The sequence below is a fragment of the Aotus nancymaae genome, unplaced genomic scaffold, assembly GCF_030222135.1.
Source record: "Aotus nancymaae isolate 86718 unplaced genomic scaffold, 86718_ANA_hifiasm-v0.15.2.pri h1tg000036l, whole genome shotgun sequence".
In the NCBI taxonomy this organism is placed as follows: Eukaryota; Metazoa; Chordata; class Mammalia; order Primates; family Aotidae; genus Aotus; species Aotus nancymaae.
Genome location: NW_026988450.1, coordinates 88,185,715 through 88,210,419, shown reverse-complemented (window position 1 = coordinate 88,210,419; position 24,705 = coordinate 88,185,715). Strand labels below are relative to the sequence as shown.

Here is a 24,705-nt window from a genome sequence, read left to right as displayed (position 1 = left end):
AGTATAAGAATGCTGGAGTGATTGAGTTGGAAGCATGCATCAAGGCTGTACGTGTCCTTGCAATTCAGAAACGGAGCATGGAAGCATCAGAATTTCTTCAGAATGCAGTTTACATTAACCTTCGACAGGTGAGTGTATGTCTACCTATAAGTGGAAGAGTTAATCCAGTTCTTATGGAATTTATTCACTATGAATTCAGCTTATTTCATTCTGCTGAGGTTCAGCATGCCATGATAAAAACTGTTGAATCTGAACTCTATTTTTTTTTTTTTGAGGCGGAGTCTTGCTGTGTCGCCCAGGCTGGAGTGCAGAGGTGTGATCTTGGTTCACTGCAACCTCCGCCTCCCCGGTTCAAGCAATTCTCTTGCCTCAGCCTCCCCAGTAGCAGGGACTACAGGTGCGTGCCACCATGCCTAGCTAAGTTTTTGTATTTTTTAGTAGAGACGGTGTTTCTCCATGTTAGCCAGGCTGGTCTTGAACTCCTGACCTCGTGATCTGCCCACCTCGACCTCCCAAAGTGCTGGGATTATAGGCTTGAGCCACTGCACTGAGCCCTTAACTTGATTTCTAATTAACATGGTTATTTGTATATTTTACTTCTTTCATTTGTGGTATTTAACTTTCAAAATTCAGAACTTGCTGTCCTTTCCAATTTTTTTTTGGGATGGAGTCTCCCTCTGCACTCCAGTTGCCCAGGCTGGAGTGCAGTGGCACAGTCTGGACTCACCACAACCTCTGCCTCCCAGGTTCAAGCATTTCTCCTGCCTCAGCCTCCTGAGTAGCTGGGACTACTGGCCTGCGCCATTATGCCCAACTAATTTTTGTAGTTTTAGTAGAGATGGGGTTTCACTATGTTGGCCAGGCTGGTCTTGAACTTCCAGCCTTGTGATCCTGCCACCTCAGTCTCCCAAAGAACTGGGATTATGGGCGTGAGCCACCACACTTGGCTCAGTTTTTTTTTTTTTTTTTTTTTTTTTTTGGTTTGTTTGGATAAATAACTGTCTTACCAGCTTTGCAATCTTGAATAAGCGTCATGCCTCTTGCCTTCATGTACTTGCCATTCGTAACCCTGTTTGGGGTGTTGGGTTTATAAAACATGCAATTTGTGAAAGTATTACATAGCTCCTTTGACACTACTGTGTCAGATATTACTTAAATAGTACTTAAATCTGAATCTGAATGGATTTTTAATAAAACAATGATCAAAACCTTTAGTTGTGAATTGATGCTAAATCCTAAAACTGATAGTCTTAGAAGGATTTTAGATATGTAGTTAGTTTAACTTGGATCTTTATAGACAGCGAAACCAAGACCAAGTTAAACAATTTGCTTAAGGACTCAAGACGAGGGTGAGAATATAGGTCACTGTAATTCAGCAGATCCTTAGGAGGGCGTCGTGGGGGAAAGAGAGGTGAGGCAGGCGGGTCCTACCCTCATCCATCTGACAGATTTGTGGGAAAGGCAGACATTGAGCAGTGGGGTAAGTGGAAAAAAAATGGAGGCACAGGTGCCAAGGGAGCAAGTGGCAAAAGGATTTAACTTAGTTTGATGGAGATGGAGGGTGTGGGGGCCAGGGACTGTCTCCAAGGCAGTGAGATTGGAACTGGGCCTTGAAGGATGAATAGGAGCCAGGTAAAGAGGAAATGGGCGAAGGTCATTTGCGAAGAAATGGCTCAGCATGAGTGGTTCTCTGAAACAAACAGAGCACATCACTGGGAGAGACTAAATAAGTAAGAGACGGCGATGAGGGTGAAAGAGGGGAGATGGAGAGCGAGGGAGGGAGGGAGGGAGACAGAGAAGGGTAGGGAGGACAGAGTCTGACCAGGAGGGCTTTCTTGGCCAGGTGAAGCATTTGGGGCTGCTTCTAAGAGCGGTGGGTTTTAAAAGCAAGGTCTTCACATCAGGGACTGATGCGACCAGATTTGTATGGAGCCGGCGGAGAGGGAGGCAGGGGGCCCATTGCAGAGGCCCTTGGGGAGCCCAGGCAAGCAGTGCTGATAACTTCCCTAGAGGAGGGAGGCTGCTGGCGGCAAGGCCAGCTCGCTGGAAACGTGCTTAGGAGTCTACGTGGAAAGGGTCAGCGGCTGACTGTGGGAGTGGTTTGGGTGGAATGGAGTGTTGCTCCATAGGGGCCTGATGGTCAGGCTGGGCTCCGAGGAGGGCAAGCCGCAAGGCAGTGGTGGAGGGAAAGGAGAGGTTCCACTTCGCACGTAACGGGAGAGGCGTGGGTCTGGGGGCTCAGGCGAGAGTTAGGGCAGAGGGTGGAAGAGAGGAGAGACTTTCAAACCAGTTTCTATTTTGAACACATAAACAAGTATGACTAATAATAAGACACTTATGTCTCTATCCGAGGTTCTTAATTTTTTCAATTGAGAGCAAATAACCTAAGTAGAAACAAAATAGCAGTTCACCACCATCTCAGAGTTGTCCACATATTGGTACTTTATAATGTTTATAGTCATAGTCTATAAAAAGAGAGGTATTTTAGCATGAGAGTCGAGCACACGGACTGGATACAGATTGCTGGGGTTGGCATTCAGGCTTCACTTGCCGTGCAACGCATTTAACCTTGTGTGTGCCTCAGTTCCTTCTTCTGTAAAGTGTATTTACCGTCCCTGGGACCCCTCATCTCAGCTAATTTCCTAGATTAGATGTTGGCAGGGAGGCCGATAAGTCAGAGTGTCAGTGTCACACCAAAGGGAGAGACAAGAACGCAGTAAAGCCAATAAACCGAGTAGAAGAAACAACACAGTCCCTCAAAGCTGTTGGCCATGTAGCATTAGGGAAACAGCACCACCGTCGGCAGTGTGTCACCGAGGAGCATTAGGAAGAGGTCCTTATCTTTCGGTTTGTGTTGAAGTTTCCAGAAAAGATGGGCAGAAGCGGAAACGTGACACTTCAAAGTGGAAGCTTCAGTTCCCCGGGCGCCCAGGGGGCAGTATTTGTCTCCAGTGATGCCTGGCAAATGAACCAACATCTGGATCATGTGTCTCATTTCACACACTTTTCAGGGGACCTACAAGGGGAGGGGTTCAGTGCTGCGCCGGGCCACAGATTTGTGGGGCTGATGAGGATGTGGGCCCTGCCCCGGAGTCTGATGCTCTCAGTGCTGGGGGTGCAGGGCTTCCTGGAGGAGGTGCTGTCCAAGGAGAATGAAAAGGACCTGGCAGAGTGGGGCTGAGGAGCCTCTGAGCAGAGGGACTGGGTGGAAACACGTGGCTGAGTGTGAGCTCCAAGCACAGAAGTCACTTGGGGGCCAGAGCAGTTTGGTTTGTGAGGGACAGTGTGGGGAAGAGAGGCCCAAACGCAGCGTGAGGTCAGATCCTGCCGCAGGTCTTGCATAGAAGTCATCAGGTGGGCAGGAGAGAATCTCTGGAGGAATCCAAGCTGGGTGTCACGGTGGAATCCAGCTGTCAGATGGGCTTGGGTTCAGACCCCTGTGTTGCCCCCTGTTAGCTGTGTAACCTTGAGCACAATCACTCGGTGCCTCTTAATATTCTGGTCTGTAAAATGACAGGATAAGAAGCTCTAGTGGTCACTGGGAGGACCGGCTTTGCCACTTCCTGTTCAGTACTGTCTTAGTGCCTGTTCCGAAAGTGACTCTGCGATGGACACCTGTTATGATCAGATTGGAAGGCATGAAGGGACATCTTTTGTGGCAGAGTGGAGGGTGGACTGTGCTTCTAAATGGATCCTCTGAAGGCCTGAAGCAGTGGAATTGCAGACAGTTTGGTTGGGAGCCAAGGACAGGGCTTTGAGGCTGGCTTGCCCTTAAGAACTGGAGTTGCCTTTGCAAGTTAATGCCGATAAATTGAGCCTGCGGGGAATCTGTTTTCACTGTTGGGTATAGAAACACACATTTCATGGATAAAATGTTTTCACTTAAAATGTGAGGACATTTTGTTCTTTGGAGCAGCCTGTCCTTTTGCTGTTGGCTCTTTCTTCCTGTGGACCACTAGAGGTCAGCAAAGACATGCCAGAAGGGGAACCGTGCTCTCCCGCGCTGGGCGGGCGGGGACAGTGCAGATGTGGTTCCCTGGCTCTGTGAATTCTCCCCAGCACGAGGCTTGGCTTGAGTTGACTCATCTCCATGTTTGTTTGCCAGATGAGCAGGCAGCAAGATAATGAGTTCTGGTGGGATTTTATAAGAACAGCAAAGAAGAAGGGTCTGTAGTTTTTCTGAAATAGAACAAGCTTTTGGTTCTTGATCAAGTATGTTCCATTGTAGAATTGATGAGTTGTATCTATTCCTGGAAATTATTTTGGCTAATGTGGAGATTTTTAAAGGAACTGAGATACTGTTATTGCAGATTCCTTCTGCTTTAAGAATCCCTGTGCAAATATAAAAACTGATAAATAATACATCTGGATTAGTGGTATTGGAAAGGGTTTTTTTGTTTGACAGAATTCACCGCAGAGTTCTTCCTCTTTGTGTGGAGGGAACCCAGGGGGTGGAACTTAACAGTGAGCCCAGATGGCGCCACTGCACTCCAGCCTGAGCAACAAGAGCAAAACTCCATCTTAAAAATAAATAAAATAAAATGGGAATGATAATACTCATTTCTTTCTAGAGTTGCTATAAGTTGTAAATGATAGAACAATGCATATAAAGTGCTAAGCACTGTTGGCTTTTAGAAAGCAGTCAGTAGATCGGGCATGGTGGCTCACGCCTGTAATTCCAGCACATTGGGAGGCCGAGGCAGGCGGATCACGAGGTCGAGAGATCGAGACCATCCTGGCCAACATGGTGAAACCCCCGTCTCTACTAAAAATACAAAAATTGCCTGGGCATGGTGGCTCACGCCTGTAGTCCCAGCTACTTGCAAGGCTGAAGCAGGAGAATCGCTTGAACCTGGGAGGCAGAGGTTGCAGTGAGCTGTGATCACAGTGAGCTGAGATCTGAGCACTGCACTCCAGCCTGGCAACAGAGTGAGACTCCATCTGAAAAAAAAAAAAAAAAGCATTCAGCAAACATGTCTGCCTCACTGCTCACTGGTTGTATCAAAGGGATGCAGGCAGTTCCTGTTTGTTGAGGACCTATTAACAGATAGTTTACTAGCTTGTGAATTTGGTTATTTTCTTTAATCCTTAAAATTCTGTTCCAGTATAGTTATTCTTGTTTATAGAGGAGGAACCTCAGGCTAAGGAAAGGTTGTACAACTTGTCCGAAGCCAGACCATGATTTCAGAGGAGAAGGGCCTCCGGAAAGCATGCTGGTTATCTCTTTCCTACCCTCACTCACATGTTCCACACCAGAGGCCAGGCACTCAGCACTACATCATCTGCTAGCCTTGAATGTTCAGTGGGCGACAAAACAGACATGGTCTCGCGCTGATTGCAAGAGAGGGAAGTGGTCTAGAGGGGGAAATGGGTACTGAGCAGATAAACATAAACACAGATAATTGTAAATTTGATCCAAGGAAAAGAACATGCTCTGCCTTGTAGACCTGGGGAGTTTTCTAGTCAGGGCTGCTCTAACAGTATTAATCCCGTAAAATAAGCTCTGTTGGCACACAAAAAGATGAAAAGGCAGAGCCTCTGCGTTATCGGATAAGCTGAAACTCATTGATAATGCCAGTGATTAAGCAGCTGGCATGCTACATGCATTTAGGTAGATGATTTTTAGATATTGGCCATAATCATCACAACAAGTTTGCTTAGTTGTTTATTATGCTCCATTTGAGGGACGGGAAATTGAGGAGAGGAGTTTGCTGTGGGTCCAGGATTGTCTTGTAGATACCACCATTGGTATTTAAACCATTTGGGTTCTAAAATTCAAACTCTATGTACCACATCAGGTAGTTTCCCCCAAACAACCCAAATGATTGAAATTTACTTTCTTCATTCTTGATTAGTTGAAAATGGCAAGTGACAGTAAGGGAAAATGGTAGTAAAGAATTGTTTGAAAAACTGGAAAAGAATCTGACTTTACCAGATTCGAGAACATACTCTAGGATCAACCCACGTTAAATCCAACACCCTTTCCTCTCACAAACCAAATATTCAGGAATGATTCGAGCCGTTTGAAAACATTTTGGCTTATGATACTGCTGACTAAGACCTGCCACCTCTTTGTTCCTGGTTAATTTTCTCTTCAAAGCCATTCAAATTTTATGCAGGCTACTCTGTTCAGATGTAAGAATAGCCTCTTTAAAATTTTTGATGCAGTTCCTTAATGAAGCTGTTGCTAAGGAAACCCAGCAAAAGCCTGCTAGATATGCACATAATAATTGCAACCTCAGAACTTTATGTCAATTTAAGCTGAAAATCAGAGGCACGGGGAGATTTGGGAAAAGCTTTTTAAGATAGAAGGGGGAAAGTAGAAGGAATGCAGCTTAGCTAAGGCTGAAACAGTTCAGTCCGGCCAGCAGGGGGCGTGGCTTTGAGAGATGGATTGTGAGGAATTCATAGTTCCCACCAAGAAACTGTTGGATGGGGAAGGGGGACAGTCAGGTTCATTATTAGAGATGGAAAAGGGGAGAGAGGGAATGGAGACATATCTGACTGAACACGAGCCTGGGATATGGCACCTTGTCTTTAGGAGAGAGAAGGAGGCATATAAGGAAATCTCTCTTGAGTGAGCGGTCAAAGCTGCAGAGAAATGAGCAACCCAGGTGGGCCTCTGATGCCCCTCTGCGCTCTGGATGGCGGCTGCCTGCAAAGCAGTGGGAATCTTTGACCCAGTCCTTCGGTTGGATTTCAGAGCTCCATGTGAAGCCCAATAAAGGGATGAGAGAGGGAGAGGACTAAATCAAAGCAAAAGCCAGATCCTGGAGAATGAGCCCCATATCTGTGCTGTGGGTTGTTTGTTCTGTTTAACGCAGGAAGGCATTGAGAATGGCGCTTCACAGCTTCCCGCAGGGGACATGCCTGCAGTTGGCGCAGATACTTACTGATATTTATCTCTTCCTATTTATTTATTTATTTATTTATTTATTTTGAGACAGGGTCTCACTCTTTTGCCCACGCTGGAGTGCAGTGGCCTGATCTCAGCTCACTGCAGCCTCTGCCTCCCAGGCTCCAGCGATTCTTCTGCCTCAGCCTCATGAGTAGCTGGGGTTACAGGTGCCCACTACTACTGCCTGGCTAATTTTTGTATTTTTAGTAGAGACTAAATTTTGTATTTTCACCCTGTTGGCCAGGCTGGTCTTGAACTCCTGTCCTCAAGTGATCTACCCACCTCAGCCTCCCGAAGTGCTGGGATTACAGGCATGAGCCACCTTGCCCGGTCTTTATCTTTATCTTTTTACTTTAGCTGTTAAGAGCCTTAGAGCTGAGTCTCTAACTTACCCTTAATAATTACACCTACTTCACGGCAGACATTTTTGTGGTTTAACCTTCCCCTGGTTTCATTTAACTAGAATTTTCATTTTCTCTTTACACTGATTTTTATCTCTCTTTTTTTTTATTGTTGTTAAATTGTATGTGTTTAAAAAATTGATTTTAGATTCCTTTTTAGAATGAGGCAGAATGTAAATAAATGCATAAACAGCATATTATGGACACATTGCTTTTAGAAATTCTAAGCTCTTTACCTTAGGGTTACCTTAGAGCTGAGCTGAATATTAACGTGATACATTTTTAATAGGAAAGTTTGGTAATGCATGCAGATTCTAGAGCGGGACTGTATCTTATTCATTTTTTTAGCTACTGTGCCAAGCACAATACTTGTCATAGACCAGGTGCTTATTAATGTTTGTTGGATGCCTGAAGTGGAGTCAGCTAGGACTCAGGCTCCATCCTGTGGCACTCACCAGCATCAGCAGCACTCATCTGAGTGGCAGTGACAGCGATGACCATTGGTGGACGTGCGCACCCGTGTCTGCATTGAATCCTTAAAACCCTCCCATGAGGGATTGTTCTTATTACTTTATATTTGTAATGTGTAGTATACTTCATTTTTACTTGGAAAGTCTTCAAACCTTTAGAAAAGCCACAGGAGTAGTACAATGAACACTTCTATGCCTTTCACCTAAAAGGACAGTGTTTGTCCCTTTGTGTCTAGATTATTCACTTAGTGCCGTGTTCTCACGGTGCCTCCGTGTTGCAGCACGAATCAGTCCTTCATTCCTTTTGACGGCCACATAGTATCCACTGTGTGGATAGACCACGTTTTATGGACACTAGGTTGTTTCCACCTTTTGGCTATTAAGAATAATGCTGCTATGAACACTCATGTACATGTAGTTTGTGGGAATGTACAAGTGTTTGTACATATTTTCAGTTCTCTTGGGTATATACTTGGGAGAGAAATTGCTGGGTCATGTATAACTCTATGTTTAACTTTTTGAGGAACTGTCAAACTTTTCCAAAGCAGCTGTGCCATTTTACATTTCTACCAGCAACAAATGAAGGCTCTGATTTCTCCTATCCTCATCAACACTTGTCACTGTCCATCTTTTGATGAGAGCCATTCTAGTGGGTATGAAGTGATGTTTCATTTTGGTTTTGATTCACATTTCCCTGATGGCTGGTGGTGCTGAGCATCTTTTCATGTGCTTCCTGGCCACTTGTATGTCCATTCAAATTGTTTGTCAGGTTTTAAATTGGATTTTACTTTCTTTTTATTGTTTGGCTGTAAGAGTTCGTTACATATTCTGGATACTAGTCCCTTATCAGATACATGCATTGCAAAATTTCTCTCCCATTTTGGTATTGTTATTTCACTTTTTTTTTTTTTTTTTTTTTGGAGAAGAGTTTCGTTCTGTTGTCTAAGCTGGAATGCAGTGGCATGATCTCAGCTCACTGCAGCCTCTGCCTCCTGGGTTCAAGTTGTTCTCCTGCCTCAGCCTCCTGAGTAGCTGTGAGTTAACTCACATGATTACAGGCATGTGCCACCACACATGGCTAATTTTTGTATTTTTAGGAAAGATGAGGTTTCACCATGTTGGCCAGGCTGGTCTTGCACTCCTGGCCTCAAGTGATCCACCCGGCTCATCCTCCCAGAGGGCTGGGATTCCAGGCATCAGCCGCTGTGCCCGGCCCACTTCACTTTCTTGATGGTGTCCTTGGCAGCACAAAAGTTCCTAATTTTGGTGAAGTCTAATTTATTAATTTTTTCATCATATGTGTTTTTGGTGTTATATAAAAAAAATTGCTAAACCAAGGTCATGAAGATTTATTGTTTTAATTTAGGAAAACAGTAGTGTTAGTTTTTGCATTTAGGTCTATGACCCATTTTGAGTTAATTTTTGTTTATCATGTGAGGTAGGGGGTCCAAGTTTATTCTTTTTTTTTTTTGTTTATTTTGAGGTGGAGTCTCACTGGTCACCCAGGCTGGAGGGCAGTGGTGGGCTCTCAGCTCACTGCAGCCTCTGCCTCCTGGGTTCAAGTGATTCTCCCGCCTCAGTCTCCTGAATAGCTGGGATTACAGGCACCTGCCACCATGCCTGGCTGATTTTTCCTGTGTTTAGTAGAGATGGGGTTTTACTGTGTTGGCCAGGCTGGTCTTCAACTCCTGACCTCAGGCGATCCACCTACCCTGCCTCCCAAAGTGCTGGGATTACAGGGGTGAGCCACCACGCCTGGCCTAACTTTATTCTTTTGTATATAATTATCCAGTTGTCCCAGCAGCATTTGTTGTAAAGACATTTATTTCCCCATTGACACTCTTGTGAAAAATTAGTTGACCGTACTTATTTTTTTCTGAACTCTTAATTCTATTCAATTGATCTACGTGTCTGTACTTATCCCAGTACCACACTGTCTTGATTACTATAGTTTTGTAGTAAGTTTTGAAGTTGGGAAGTGTGTTTCCTCCAACTTTGTTCTTTTTAAAGATCATTCTGGCTATGCTGGGTCCCTTGTACTTCCGTGTGAATTTTGGCATAAGCTTGTCAATTTCTCCAGCAAAGCTAGCTAGGATTTTGATAGGAATTGCATTGAGTCTATAGATCACTTTGAGGTGTTTTGCCATCTTAACAATATTGTCTTCCAATCCATGAACACGACATACCTACAGTAAAGAACCAACACAGCTTCCTTTTTTCCAGGAAGGAGACAAATTTAGTCGGCAGCCAAAATTTAGAATTTTAGGGTTTCTTTTTGTTTTAAATGATTATTTTTTATCTTGGCCATTTCCTAATAAGAAAGGCATCTTATGTTTCTGTTATGTTTAGATTGGGTGTTCTAGGAATCGGTAATTTCATCCACAGATATGAATTTTGTTAAGCTTATAGAGTGTCCTCTCGTTTTTTGGCTTCAACCCTTTCTTAATTTTGTATGTCCCTTCAAGGATCTGCTCTAGTTGGTGGCTTAATTTTTTTTCTTTTTATGCAAATTTAATTGCAATAAACTTCTTTATAAAGTAAACGCTATATGGGGACAAGTGATTTATCCCAGCATTTCTTTCCTGTATGTTTGCTTCACCTTAAATGTGTAATGTATACTGTGAAGATTTGGGGCTGATATTATTCTCTTGGTCGGGGGTGATGTGAGCACGATGGCAGAATAGGACCTTTCAGCACTTGTCCACCTGAAGAAACACCAGCCTGACAGCCATCCACACACACACCTTCGCAAGAGCTAGGAAACCAGGCAGGAGACCACAGCTACATCCAGGTGTAGCACATAAATGAGAAAAGGTGCATGGAAGAGGATGGGAAGGACAACCCCGCACCCCCGGAGTCAGCCTCCTCTGGCCCCAGGCAGCACAGTGTGGAGGGAGATGACCCTCACGAGGGAAAGGAGAGCAACGTGAGTGCCAGGCCTGCCTCGGACCCCAGCACCAGGCTGCCTGGTAAAAGCCAGTACCTGGCAGGCCCTGTGGCCCTAGACTCCAGGCTGGGACTCACGGACTGAGCAAAGTTTTTTAATTAAAAAAAAGTCTGTTAATAGTTAAAAAGAAAGAAAAGAAAGATTTCAAATCATACTTAAGTTTGGAAAATAGTGATTTTTGTTTTGGCAATATAATGGTCCAAAAACTCTCAGCACAAGTTCCTTAAAATTGCTGATTAAGAGATAAAAATCCCCCTATCCGCATACCCAACATCTTTCAAAATGCATAGCCCATAGTTAAGAAAGGAAAAAGGAAATCATTTTCCGAAAAGTAGGAATTCTGAAAGTCAGTGGGCCTTGAAAGCCAGAGAATTCCCTGCCCATCCATGGTAGCAGTTTTCAGTGCTCACATAGGAGGAATAGGAAATCAACCTTAGACCTGCCCAGACCTGGGAGTTGGATGGCAGACCCATGGGTAAAACCGAGATCCCCTGGACGACACATGTTTAGTCAAAGAATGAAACAGAAAAACACCTCAGTTCTTAGGGTAAGAATATAAGAAGACCCTTGATCTTGTTGGAAGGTGTATTAGTCAGGGTTCTCTAGAGGGACAGAACTGATAGAGATATATCTATATCTATTTACAGATATATACATGTGAGGGAGTTTATTAAGTGTTAACTCACATGATTACAAGGTTCCACAATAGGCTGTCTGCAAGCTGAAGAGTAAGGAGAGCCAGTCCGAGTCCCACAACTGAAGAACTTGGAGTCCGATGTTTGAGGGCAGGAAGCATCTACTACAGGAGAAAGACGTAGGCTGGGAGGCTAGGCCAGTCTGGTCTTTTCACAGTTTTCTGCCTGCTTTATATTCTAGCTGCACTGGCAGCAGCTTAAGGGTGGGTCTGCCTCTCCCAGCCCGCTGACTCAAATGTTAATCTCCTTTGGTGACACCCTTACAGACACACCCAGGATCAGTACTTTGCATCTTTCAATCCAATCAAGTTGACACTCAGTATTAACCATCACAGAAGGAAACAAAACCAGTCCAAAGAGGGTTTAGTTTAAACTTGTCCTGGCATAAGAGTGACCACAAACTCCTGGCAGAAAAATGTAAGTCCTTCTGGAGTGAGAAAGCTACGTTCTGAATGAATCAGTGAACAGAAAATATGAAAAAGGCTCACAGAAACTCTGGATCAAGATGTTACACCCAAACATACTACCTTAGGCTGTCTCCCAAAGTCTCATTTAAATATCCCAAAGTATTTTTTTGTTTTTTTTTTGAGACAGAGTCTTGCTCTGTCACCCAGGGTGGAGTGCAGTGGTGCGATCTCGGCTCACTGCAACCTCCGCCTCCCAGGTTCAAGCAATTCTCCTGCCTCAACTTCTCACGTAGTTGGGATTGTAGGTGTGCACCACTGTGTCCAGCTAATTTTTGTATTTTTAGTAGAGATGGGGCTTCACCATGTTGACCAGGCTGGCCCAAAGTATTTTTAAAGGAAATAAACTATAATGACAATCATATCTATTGCCACCACGATGTGCTAGGAATTCAGAGGAGAATACTAATGGTCTCCTCCTGTAGAGATCTCATTTCTGCTTGAAGAGACAGATCTGCAGTGTTTTGTGAGCATAGTGCAGAAGGCATTAGTCTATTTCAGACAGGCAGGAGAGGAGTTTTTAGGAAAGCGGTGATGGGGGTGGGTGACCTTCTAGCTGTGTATGGTTTTATTTAGTTGGCTTTTCATCTCAGGCTCCATAAGATGTCATTGGAGGGACTAGATTTTATGGAGAACTCGGCTGGGCCTGGTGGCTCATGCCTGTAATCCTTGGGAGGCTGAGGTGGGCGGATCACCTGAGGTCAGGAGTTTGAGACCAGCCTGGCCAACATGGCAAAACCCCATCTCTACTAAAAATAAAAAATTAGCCCGATGTAGTGTCAGGCACCTGTAATCCCACTACTGAGAAGGCTGAGTCAGGAGAATCGCTTGAATCTGGGAGGCGGAGGTTGCAGTGAGCCAAGATCATGCCACTGCACTCCAGCCTGGGCAAGAAGAGTGAAACTCCATCTCAAAAAAAGAAAAGAAAGAAATTCAGAACTCTAGTATGGAAAGATGAATGAGAAAAGCTGTAGTCAGAGTTGAAGTCATCATCAAAGTACACATGAACTCGCTCGCTCACTTAACCCAAAGATGGTAAAAGTAGGCAGTATTTCTGGAAGGCAAAGTAGTGGGTTTTTAAGGTTGTCCAAGCATGAATCAAAGGCTGAAACTGGGGTGATTAGGGGTCAAGTGTGGACTTTGCTTGGCCACCTCTTTTGGCCGGTGCGCTTACCAGGAGCACTAACTGTTTACAAAATGTCCTTCTTCCAGCATGTGGTAGATATACCTGGTAGTCCTCCCAGGTACCTGTCCAAGGCGTAGGGCACAGCATCTCTGTTTCAGCCGTGTCCTGTCCACCTTCTTCTCAACACTGGGATTATTTTTTTTTGTTTGTTTGTTTTTGTTTTTTGAGATGGAGCCTCGGTCTGTTACCCAGGCTGGAGCACAGTGGCATGATCTCAGCTCACTGCAACTTCCACCTCCTGGATTCAAGTGATTCTCCTGCCTCAGCCTCCCAGTGGAACTATAGGCTGGAACTATAGGCACCCACCATCATGCCTGGCTAATTTTTGTGTTTTCAGTAGAGATGGGGTTTCACTATGTTGGCCAGGCTGGTCTTAAACTCCTGACCTCAGGTAATCTGCCTGCCTGAGTCTCCCAAAGTGCTGAGATTACAGGCATGAGCCACTGCGCCTGGCCCCAACACTGTGATTCTTTATGGGCCTGTCTCCTCTACTACTTCATGAACTTTTGTGGGACCAGGTCTTATTTAAGTTTTTATTTTCCTTCTTACCTTTGAATGATTAAAACTGAAAATGGATCCAATTACTTTAGGCAGCTGCTTTTTAAAGAAAAATCCTTGGTGCTTACCTCATTACCCCTTCTCCGGGATGTAAGAAAGCAAGTTATGTTTTTTCCGGACTTATGATAGACATATGGAAAGTTTGTGTAATTTTGAAGATATATTTTCTCTCCATGTAATTACGGCCGGAAATAGCTGGCTAGAGAAGCAGAGTGTGTTTCCCATACCTGGGAATGTGTGGTGCCTGCTGCTCCCCGTCCTGCACTCTCCCACGGTCATCACTTGAGTGCTGCCACCAGGCTGCCCCCAAGCATCTGTCACTGCCTTGTTCTTCCGATCGCTGCAAGTACCCATGTTTGAGAAGGCTGATGAGGGTGAAAGCATTTTCTAGAGCTTCTCTGGCTGGTTAACTTGGGGTTAGAACCTGTGATTTCAAAGGCATTAACTAACAGTGATATTTCTGTTTCTTGAACACTCACTGAGAGTTTTAGGTTTATGTTCAGTGTTTGCATTTTTTCATTTAGTCTTTTCAACAATCATAATTAGATTTGATGATCCCTGTTTCTTGGGGATATGCAGGTGTGGCCCTGGAACTCAGGACTTCACAGGTCCAGTCTGTATTCCTCTCTTTACCATCCTGCCTGAGACCAGTCCTGCATCTGGAGTTTCCCACTGATGTTACCACTCTATTTCTTATTAGCAGAAGAAAGAAGATCTGAACTTACTTTCTACTTGGAAATGGAGTAGTGAATTAGTATTTGGATCCCCCAGAGTCTGTCTTGTGAGTAAGGCTACTTGTCTTGAGTAGTCTTTGAGCCACTTCCGTTGGAACCTCACATAAACATCTGGGTCCTGAACTTGGACTTCGTGACTGTGCAGCCTGTTGAAAAATTAGAACAAAGACGTGCTGATTAATATTCCCTGAAAGAGCAGCAGGTTGGAAATGAGTTTGGGGATTTCATCTCGTTTCAAGATTTTGTGAGGACCTTGGCCTGGCATTTTGCCTGGGACTGTTCTGTACCCCCCAGCTCCTCGTGCCTGTGTCGACCTAACACGGCTCTGTCCCGAGGCTCCCTGGGCTTGCGGCTTCTTAGTCAAAAGTGTCTGCCTAGTGCCCAAAAGCAGTTGCGCCCAAGCTTCTCCCATTAAGGATCCGTTTTGGAGCTTTGAAATGATGTCAATTCCATTTGCAATATAGTGTTTATCATTTGATTTCTTATTACGCCGAAATGGTAAGAGGAATGAAATAATGTATTACTGATCATAGTATTACAACCTTTCATCTTGGATAGGTTCCATGAAAGAATCAATGATGCGACCTTCCCTGGATGTCACCTTTATTTTAGTGGGTGGCCTCTTTAAGGGCTCTGGTTAAAATCACTATTTGTCTTCTCTGCCCCAACATCTTTTATCCTTTTTGGCACACAGTGGGTGCAGCTGAAGGTCTGGGCATTTCCAGGTTTGTGATAAAGGCATTAAGTACCCCCGCCTCTTCTTCTTCTTCTTTTTTTTTTTTTTTTGAGACAGAGTCTCGCTCTTGTCACTCAGGCTAGAGTGCAATGGCGCGATCTTGGCTCACCACAACCTCCACCTCCCAGGTTCAAGTGATTTTCCTACCTCAACCTCCTGAGTAGCTGGGACTACAGGCGTGTGCCGCCATGCCGGGCTAATTTTGTATTTTTTAGTAGAGATGGGATTTCTCCATGTTGGTCAGTCTGGTCTCAAACTCCTGACCTCTGGTGATCTGCCCGCGTTGGCCTCCCAAAGTGCTGGGGTTACAGGCGTGAGCCACCGTGCCTTGGCCAACTCTCGCTTCTTTTTTACAGGCCTCCTCCACCCCTCCCTGGCTGCTCTCCACCTGCATTGGGGTCTCTTTCCAGTGCTGTACTGCACACTCCTGGAAAGGGAGAGGCCGTGTCCTACTCAAATTTGAATATTCATGGACCATAGACCTAGACAGCAACTTCCAGATGAAAACTTAGAATATCTTTGTGACCTCAGGCAAAGGTTTTTCTTAGATTAGAACGTAGAAGGTACTAACTGTAGAAGAAAAAAACTGATAAATTGCGCTACGGCACAATGAAATGCTTTCGCTTATTAAGACTCCCTTAGGAAAATAAATTGGCAACAGACTGGGAGGAAATATTTACAAAACATATTTAACTAAGGACTTGCATTCAGAATATATACAGAACTCCTACGACTCAATAATAAAACAGACGACCTAATTTTAAAAACTGTCAGAAGATTTGAACAAGCACTTCACAAAGGAAGATATACCAGTGGCCGGTAATCATATGAAAAAGGTTCAACATCATTAGTTTTCAGGGAAATGGAAGTTAAAGCCACCAGAACGTCTAAAATAAAAAAGACTGATATTATCATATGCTGGTGAGCAGATAGAGCAGTGGTGATTCTCACACTTCATTGGGGTGAATGTGAAATGACCTTTCACTTAGGGAATGTAGGGGTGCAGAGACGCGATGCATACATAAATAGTATGAGGGACACAGAGAAGGGGCATTAAGGAGTCCAGCATGGTTAGGAGAATTTAGGGAAGCTGAAGGGCATGAGGATGAGCTTCTTGGAGAGCGTGGTATTGGAACTGAGCCTCCGAAGGGAGAGTCAGACGTGGAAGTGGACGGAGTGCAGGAGCAGAGAACCTGTGTGTCCTGGCGGCGTCACCTGGTGCAGTTCACCTCACAAGCTGCCACCCGTGATTCCATGTCAAATTGTATTTCATTGGACTTAGAGCAGTTATTTTATTTTGTTGTTCATTGATTTATTGTCATCTTCCCCACTGATTCTAAGCCAGGGTACTAGCCCGTCATTAGCACGGAGGCCCTCCGGGTCAGGGTCTTAGCCTGTTGTGTTCACTGCTGTATCTCCCACCACAAGAGTGGCTGGCACAGAGTAGGCATTCAGGGAATATGCGTTGACAGAATGAGAAACAAATGAGTTAAAGTTGTTCAGTTGGGTGAGGTGATAGGTAGGCGGTGGGACCTCGAGTTCCCAGAGCAGGCTGGAGCTAACTGCGGAGGACCTGGCATGCCTGTGAAGGCACTTGAGCTCCATTTTACGGCCTGAAGGGGTCCCTAGTGGTTTCAAGATGGAGATTGAGTTTGGTGAGGCTGCTGTAACAAAACCACAGACCGGGTGGCTTGTAAACCATAGAAATTGATTGCACACAGTTCTAGAGGCTGGAAGTCCGTGATCCAGGTGCCAGCAGGTTTGGTGTCTGGGGAGGGCCCACTTGTTCATAGACTGCTATCTTTTCTCTGTGTTCTCACATGGTGGAAGAGGTGAGCTAGCTCTTCAGGGTCTCTTCTTATAAGAATACTAATTCCATTCGTGAGGGCTTCACCTCCTGACCCAATGACTTTTCAAAGTCCCCACATCTTAATACCATCACCTTGGGGGCTAGGCTTTCGACGTGTGAATTTCGGGGAGGCACATTCAAACCATGGCTGGGGTGATGGGCTCTGAGCCATGTCTCAGGAACCCGAGTCTGGCAGGGGTGTTTGGATAGGTGAAGGAAGGTGGAGAGGTGGTGGGAAGATGATGCTGATTTGTCTTCCAGATGACGGCTGACGAGGGCCCCAGTGAGGCCACGGCAGTGAGTGCAATTGAAAGGGGATGGAAGGGGGGTTTAGAGGCCCAAGTTGCAAGGGTATTCAAGCTAAGGCTCTCTACTCACAGAAACATCAGGGAAACAGTCATAATCCAGGGCAGAGGAGAGAGAGAAGCGCTTCCTTGAGCAGCACTCCTGGAGTAGCAGAGTGGGCTCTGCCTGCCTTCTTCTCTGAGGGCAGCTGTGCAGTGGGCAGAGCCCAGGCCCAGAGTCAGGTCTTGTCCCTGATGCTTCTTGGTTGTGTGATTTTCCACAGGTGATTAATGTGTCCCTGAGCTGTTAATGTCCTTATTTGTCAGCTCACAGATGGTTGTATTGAGTAAATCAGGTACATTAAGTCTGCTGCCATACAGTAGGTGCTGAAGAAACAGAAGTTGTCATCTGGGTGTGGTGGCTCACACCTGTAATCCCAGCACTTTGGGAGGTCAAGGTGGGCGGATCACCTGAGGTGAGGAATTTGAGACCAGCCTGGCCAACATGGAGAAATCCCATCTCTACTGAAAATACAAAAATTAGCCAATCATGCGGGTGGGTACCTGTAATCTCAGCTACACAGGAGGATGAGGCAGGAGAATTGCCTGAACCTGGGGGAGTAGAAGTTGCAGTGAGCCAAGATTACACCACCACACCCAGCCTGGGCGACAGAGTGAGACTCTGTCAAAAAAAAAAAAAAAAAAGCAGAAACAGAAGATTGCTACACTACAGGTTGTTGGGAGGATTCAGTTGGGTCTCAGATGAAAGAAAACTTTTTGTAAACTATGAAGTCTTAAGTCTAATTTCAGTGGTGTTACCGTAAACAATTCGTTACCCAGTTACATGGTTCTGTGTATTCTTGTGTTTTAAGAATTTTTGTGTTTGATGAAAGACCTTGTTAGAATCCTGTCGTCTAGATGAACTCTTGTTCCTTTTCTTTTTTTTCTGTTCAGGAACTTAAAGTAGAGGTCTCATGTGATTTGTAGCAAGTACCTTTATAGCAGAGAATCTGAGCTGTGTTAGCAGGAGGACTGGTGCATCTGCAGCGAGGGCTGGGAAGGTCTCGAGCTCCCTGGTGCTGTCCTGGGCCTGTGCCCAGTGCTGCTCACCAGGCTTTCCCTCTCCTCAATGTCTCCTCAGGTCTTTGTTTCATGAAGAAACGTTTTTAACCTGTGTTTCTTTTTTTACTTACAAGTTTCTTTCAAAAGCTTTTTTACTTTCTCTCTGTGCTTCAGCTTTCTGAGGAAGAGAAAATTCAGCGCTACAGCATCCTCTCTGAGCTCTATGAGCTGATCGGCTTCCATCGCAAGTCTGCGTTCTTCAAGCGCGTGGCCGCCATGCAGTGCGTGGCCCCGAGCATCGCGGAGCCTGGGTGGAGGGCTTGCTACAAACTCCTCCTGGAAACGCTCCCCGGCTACAGTCTGTCGCTGGATCCAAAAGACTTCAGCAGAGGTACTGGAGTCCCCTTGCCGGCGCTGAGGTGTTGCTTTCTGTCGGCTGATCACATGCCGTTTAGGCCCCTGCTCTGCATGGCAGACATTGTGACTGGTGCTGGTGGCTCAAGGATGACTAAATCCCTGCCTGGTAGTTGGGTACCTATCATCAGGTGATAAGAAAATGTGCTTGTACTTTGCTTTGGGGTTCAGATTTTTGAATCTTTATCAGGGGGAGTTAGAAATCGTCTCTGAGTTCATTGGCGTGGTATGTCATCATCAATCAAATACTGGAAATACCTAATGAATTTTACTTAGGATATTTAGTTAGGTTAGCACAAATCAATGAAGCAGGAATAAATATACTTGGGTATATGTGTATACCCCAGCTATGCTAAGTAAATTCTTACTCTGAAATATTAATGCAGGGCAATACATATTAAAAATAATGCTATAAATCTAATAACAAATATGTATAAGGGTAATGCTCTTACCCTTATATGTAAGAGGCAAATGTATTAGGCAAAGTCTAATTAGGAGGAGAAAAAATATTTTTGGGGGCCAGGCGAGGTACCTCACTCCTGTAATCCCCAAAAGTTTGGAAGGACAAGGCAGGTGGATCACTTGAGGTCAGGAATTCATGACCAGCCTGGGCAACATGGTGAAACCCTGTATCTACCAAAAAATATGAAAATTAGCTGGGCGTGGTAGTACGCGCCTGTAGTCCCAGCTACTTGGGATACTGAGGCACGAGAATTGCTTGAACCTGGGAGGAGGAGGTTGCAGTGAGCTGGGATTGTGCCACTGCACTCCATTCTGGGCGACAGAGAGAGACCTTATCTCAAAAAACCAAAAACAAACAAACAACAAAAACATGTTTGAGGGGTTGCTTTTAGATACGAAACATACGGCACTTTTTTTTCAAGCCTAGAGTTATTGAAGGCATAGGCTTCTAGATAGGGAAAGAACTGAGATGTCATCTAGGTTAATTTCCTACCAGGGCAAAAATAGATTCTTCAGCATCTTTTTTATGTGGTCGTGTCCATCAGTTTCACTGGCCTCTGCTGACGGGAGGTGCTCATGGCTTCATGATGAATCCAGTTCTACTTTTGGATAATTATGATTGTTAGGGCTCTCCCCAACATGGATTTAAAAATTATGTTTCTCCTTACTTTCACCTGCTGGAATATCTGAAGACAAGTCTACTGGACTTTTTGGTACATTGATTCAACAGGTAATTAGTTAGACTTCTGCCCCCATGCCAAGTGGTATGTTGGGTGAGTCATGCGATGGCAAAGGAGGTCTGCCCTGTCCAGTGGAAGTAGACAGCTGCCTCTCACATACGACAGCTTCCCGCTGTCTGCACAGAGCTCTCAGGTCCTTCCAGAGCTGCTTCTAACTTACATGTCTAATGTCGCTGTGACCAGCCTCGTAAGTCACACTCCCCAGACTTCTTACTGTTCAGCCATCTTCCCAAGGCAACACTTAGATCTGATAGAATCTCCAATCAGATTCTCAGGATGCATTCTGATTAGCTGTGAGCAGGGGTCAGCAAACTTTCTCTGTAAAGGGCCAGAGAGTAAGTATTTTAGGCTTCATGGGCCTCACAGTCTCTGTGGAAATGACCCAGCCCTGCTGTTGGGGTGTGAAAACAGCCATGGGCAGTGTGTAAACCATGAAACTGTTTACATTAGGATATGGTGGCCAGATTTGGCATGGCAGCAATACTTTGTGAAATCCCTGGCTGAGAACACTGTGATATCTGAAAGCATTTATTCATTTTTGTTTATTAGAGATGAGGTTTTGTTATGTTGCTCAGGCTGGCCTCAAGCTCTTGGGCTGAAGTGATCCTCTTGCCTCATTTAAAAGGAGGGCACTGGGGTTTGGAAGATAAAACACAGACTAAGTGAGTAGTGTAGGCGGAGGAGAGTCTTTCAGGCAGGGAGTGAAGGCGAGTGAAGGGAGATGGGATGGAGCGCACGCAGCACTTTAGCCTCTTATTTCTCTCCAGGGAAGAGAACTAGACCTGGGGGGCGCTTTTGCAATGTGGGGAGGACACTTCTGCTCTGGACTGCTGTGGTCTGGCCTGAAGCTATGCTAGGAAGAGCTGAGGCCCTGCGTGCAAGCAGATGTATTCAGGGTTGAAAATCCCCCAAGTCCCATCAAGATCCCCATATGAATCCCCAATTTTTGAGGGTTTTTGTCTTTAGAGCCTAAGATATCCTGCCTCTCTGGAGCCACAGGGTGAGGCGGAGTGCTGATGACACTCCAGGCCAGTGAAACAAGCCTATCATGCTGTCTGCTAGGGTGAGATGGCTGAGATATGACAGGGAGTTTGGGACTTTGAGTGTTCACCCTCAACATGTGGCATGGTGTCCAGCACAAAGCAAGAACCAGGACATCCCTGCAGAATAGAAGGCCTGCTGGAGAGGGTCCCGAACTCCGCTCTTGACCTCTTGCACTCAGTATCATCACCAACGGCTAAGACGAAAGCAAAGGACAAAATCCAGGTTCAAAATGAACTCCACTAACAGTATGAGTCCAATCACCAGCACATCCAGCACAGACAGGTGTCAAGCCCCCTGTTTAACTAAAGAAACCCCCAAAACCATGACAGGTACAGAATAGAGGAGACCTGGCGAGGTCATGCACAAAGATGGATAAGGTGTGCTCTGAGGCGAGGTATATGACACTTTTTCTGCACCTACCCTGTCACCTGCCCTCCCTTTCTCTAATTTCTATTTCTTCTGTGTTCCCCAGAGGGATGGGATGGAACCTGTCTCCCAAGCCCTTGTTTCATGACTGGCACCTTTAGATGGACCATGAGGTTGTGTGAATTGAGGCTGATGACCCATTTACCTCCTGCCCTGCAGACCCACAGACTTCCCCACTGTCAATACCCCATACCAGGGTAGTACATTTGTTGCAATTGATGAACCTATGTTGACACACCATCATCACCCAAAGTTCATAGTTTACATTAAGGTTCACTTTTGGTATTGTACGTTCTGTGTGATTTGACAAATGTGTCCTGACGAGTATCCATGATTATGATATCATACAGAGAAGTTTCCCTGCCCTGAAAATCCTTTGTGCTCTGTCTCCTCATCCTTCCCTCCCTATTACCTTCTGGCAACCACTGACCGTTTTACTGTCTCCATAGTTTTGCTTTTCCCAGAATGTCATATAGTTGGAATCACACGATATGTAGCCTTTTCAAATTGGCTTCTTTCTCTTAGTAATATGCATTTAAGTTTCCTTCATGTCTTTTCATGGCTTGATAGCTCATTTCTTTATAGTGCTGAATAATATTCTACTATCAGAATATGTCACAGTTATTTATACATTCATCTATTGAATCTTGGTTGACAACTTGGTTGCTTGCAAATTTTGGCAATTGTAAAGCAGCCATAAACATTTGTATGCAAGTTTTTGTATGGATATAAGTTTTCAACTCATTTGGGTAAATATCAAGGAGCATGGTTCCTGGATGATACGGTAAAAATATGTTTAGTTTTCTAAGAACCTGCCAAACTGTCTTCCACAGTGGCCATACCATTTTGCATCCCATCAGCAATGAATGAGAGCTCCTGTTGCTCCACATCCTTGTCAGCATTTGGAGCTGTCAGTGTTTTAGATTTTGGCCATTCTTATAGGTATCTCATTGCTTTACTATGCAATTCGCTGATGGCATATGATGTTGAGCATTTTTTCTTATGCTTATTTGCCATCTGGATATCTTCTTTGGTGAAGTGTCTGTTCAGATCTCTTGCCCCCTTTTTAATTGGGTTGTTTATTTCTTTGCTGTTGATGTTAAGAGTTTTTTATATGATTCAGATGACAGTCCTTTATCAGTTTTCTTTTGCAAATATTTTCTCCCAGTCTCTGTCATGTTTTCTCATTCTCTTGATATGTCTTTTGCAGAGCAGAAGTTATAAATTTTAATGAAGTCTAGCTTATCAATTCTTTCTTTCATGGATTATACCTTGGGTGTTATATCTAAACAGTCATTAGTATACCTAAGGTCACCTAGATTTTCTTGTGTTAACTTCTGGGAGGTTTGTATTTTTCTCATTCTTCATTTGGATTTTTGATCTGTTTTGAGCTAATTTTTGTGAAGAGTATAAGGTCTGTGTGTGGACGTTTTTTTTGCTTGTAGATGTCCCCTTATTTCAGCACCATTTATTGAAAAGACTGTCTTTGCTCCATTGATTGCCTTTGCTGCTTTGTCAAAGACCAGTTGACTTAGTTATGAGGTTCTATTTCTGGGCTGTCTCTTCTGCTCCATTGACCTATTTATCTGTTCTTTCACCATTACCACACTATTTTTAGTACTATACCTTTATAGTATAAAATTTTGTAATAAATAAAAATATTTACTATTATTTTAGGGCTATTTTTTTATTTATTAAAAATTTTATAATAGAACAATTTACATTTCATTAAATCATTCTGTTATAAAGACATGCACATGTATGTTCACTGCAGCACTATTCACAATAGCAAAGGCATGGAATGAACCTAAATGCTCATCAGTGATAGACTGGATAAAGAAAATGTGGTACATATAACACCATGGAATACTATGCAGCCATAAAAAAGAATGAGATCATGTTCTTTGTAGGGACATGGATGGAGCTGGAGGCCATTATCCTTAGCCAAACTAACACAGGAACAGAGAAGCAAGTACTGCGTATTCTCACTGATAAGTGGGAGCTAAATGATGAGGGTAGAGGGTAGAAGGAGGGAGACGATCAGGAAAAATAACTAATGGGTACTGAGCTTAATACCTGGGTCACAAAATAATCTGTACAACAGACCCCTACAACACAAGTTTACCAGCGTAACAAACCTTTGCTTGTTCCACTGAACTTAAAATGAAAGTTAAAAAAAATGGTACTTAGTAGATGTCACAGAAAGTTAATTGTTCACAGAAAAAAGGTGATTGTTCACGTTTTCTTTGCTATTTCCTGGTATTTTAGGTGACATAGCTGGAGCAGCTGCTGTGCTGGGCAGGGTTGCTGTACAGTTGCGGCCTGTGCGGGGTGCTGGGCCGTGCTTGCCAGCCATCTGTGGCTCAGGGCTGGGTGCATTCAGACTAAGGGATGCTGAAGGGGCGCTGTTGTCTCCCACAGGGATTTTGTGGGCGTGCCTTGTTAAGCTTTGTGCCTGCAGGCTGCGTTTGCCTACGGGCGTCTCTTTCTCATCCACGCCAAGGCTAGCTGTAGTCTCATGGTAAGCAGTTTCACATGTGTAACCTCAGTTCTCACAGCTTGGTGAGTAGAGACCGTGCGTTCCAGGTGCCACGTGAGGGACCAGGGTGGGCAAGGTGCAGTGTTACTTCTGAGGTCACACAGCTGGTGAGAGCGCAGGACCCCATTATTGACCGGCTGTGTGACCCTGGCCGTGTCCCTGAGTCCTGTGTGCCCACTTTCTCATCTGTAAGTGGGACACTAGTTTACACTAGTTTACTGGTGGAGGTTGTAAGGATTGGATTGGTCAGTCCTGTGAGGAGCTTTGGACGGTGCTTAGGAAGTGTTTGTGGCTGTTAGTCAAATGAGATCCTCGGTCAGGTCTAGCGAGCCTCCCATAGCATCCCCTGAGGGTAGTGTGAAAGGGGTTTGCAAGGCCTGTCCCTCCCCTGGGCTCCCCCCACCACAAGGAGTGTGTGTTTCTAGGGCAGTCCCCTTCCTGGCCTTTGGTTGTGGATGAGGGCCAGGGAGGGGCCTGCCCTAGCAACAGTTTAATTTTGGATAAAATAACTGGATAAGCCCTAAAACTTGTAGGATTTTCATTTTCAAAGGCTAAGAGTGGGCTGGGCACGGTGGCTCACACCTGTAATTCCAGCACTTTGGGAGGCCGAGGTGGGCAGATCAGGAGGTCAGGAGATCGAGATCATCCTGGCCAACATGGTGAAACCCTGTCTCTACTAAAAAATACAAAAATTAGCTGGGCGTAGTGGTGCACCTGTAGTCCCAGCTACTCGGGAGGCTGAGGCAGGAGAACTGCTTGAACCTGGGAGACAGAGGTTGCAGTGAGCTGAGATCGC

At 44.9% G+C, this 24,705-nt stretch overlaps 1 protein-coding gene across 1 annotated transcript in view; it reads left to right on the top strand.

Annotated features, from left to right (window-relative positions):
* The window catches only part of TRAPPC9 (trafficking protein particle complex subunit 9), a 730,305-nt gene that overhangs the window by 76,585 nt on the left and 629,015 nt on the right, over positions 1–24,705 (top strand). The window contains exons 7-8 of the mRNA XM_012461180.2: positions 3–128; positions 18,459–18,675. Coding sequence (XP_012316603.2) covers positions 3–128; positions 18,459–18,675 — 343 coding nt within the window. The remainder of the gene's footprint in view (positions 1–2; positions 129–18,458; positions 18,676–24,705) is intronic.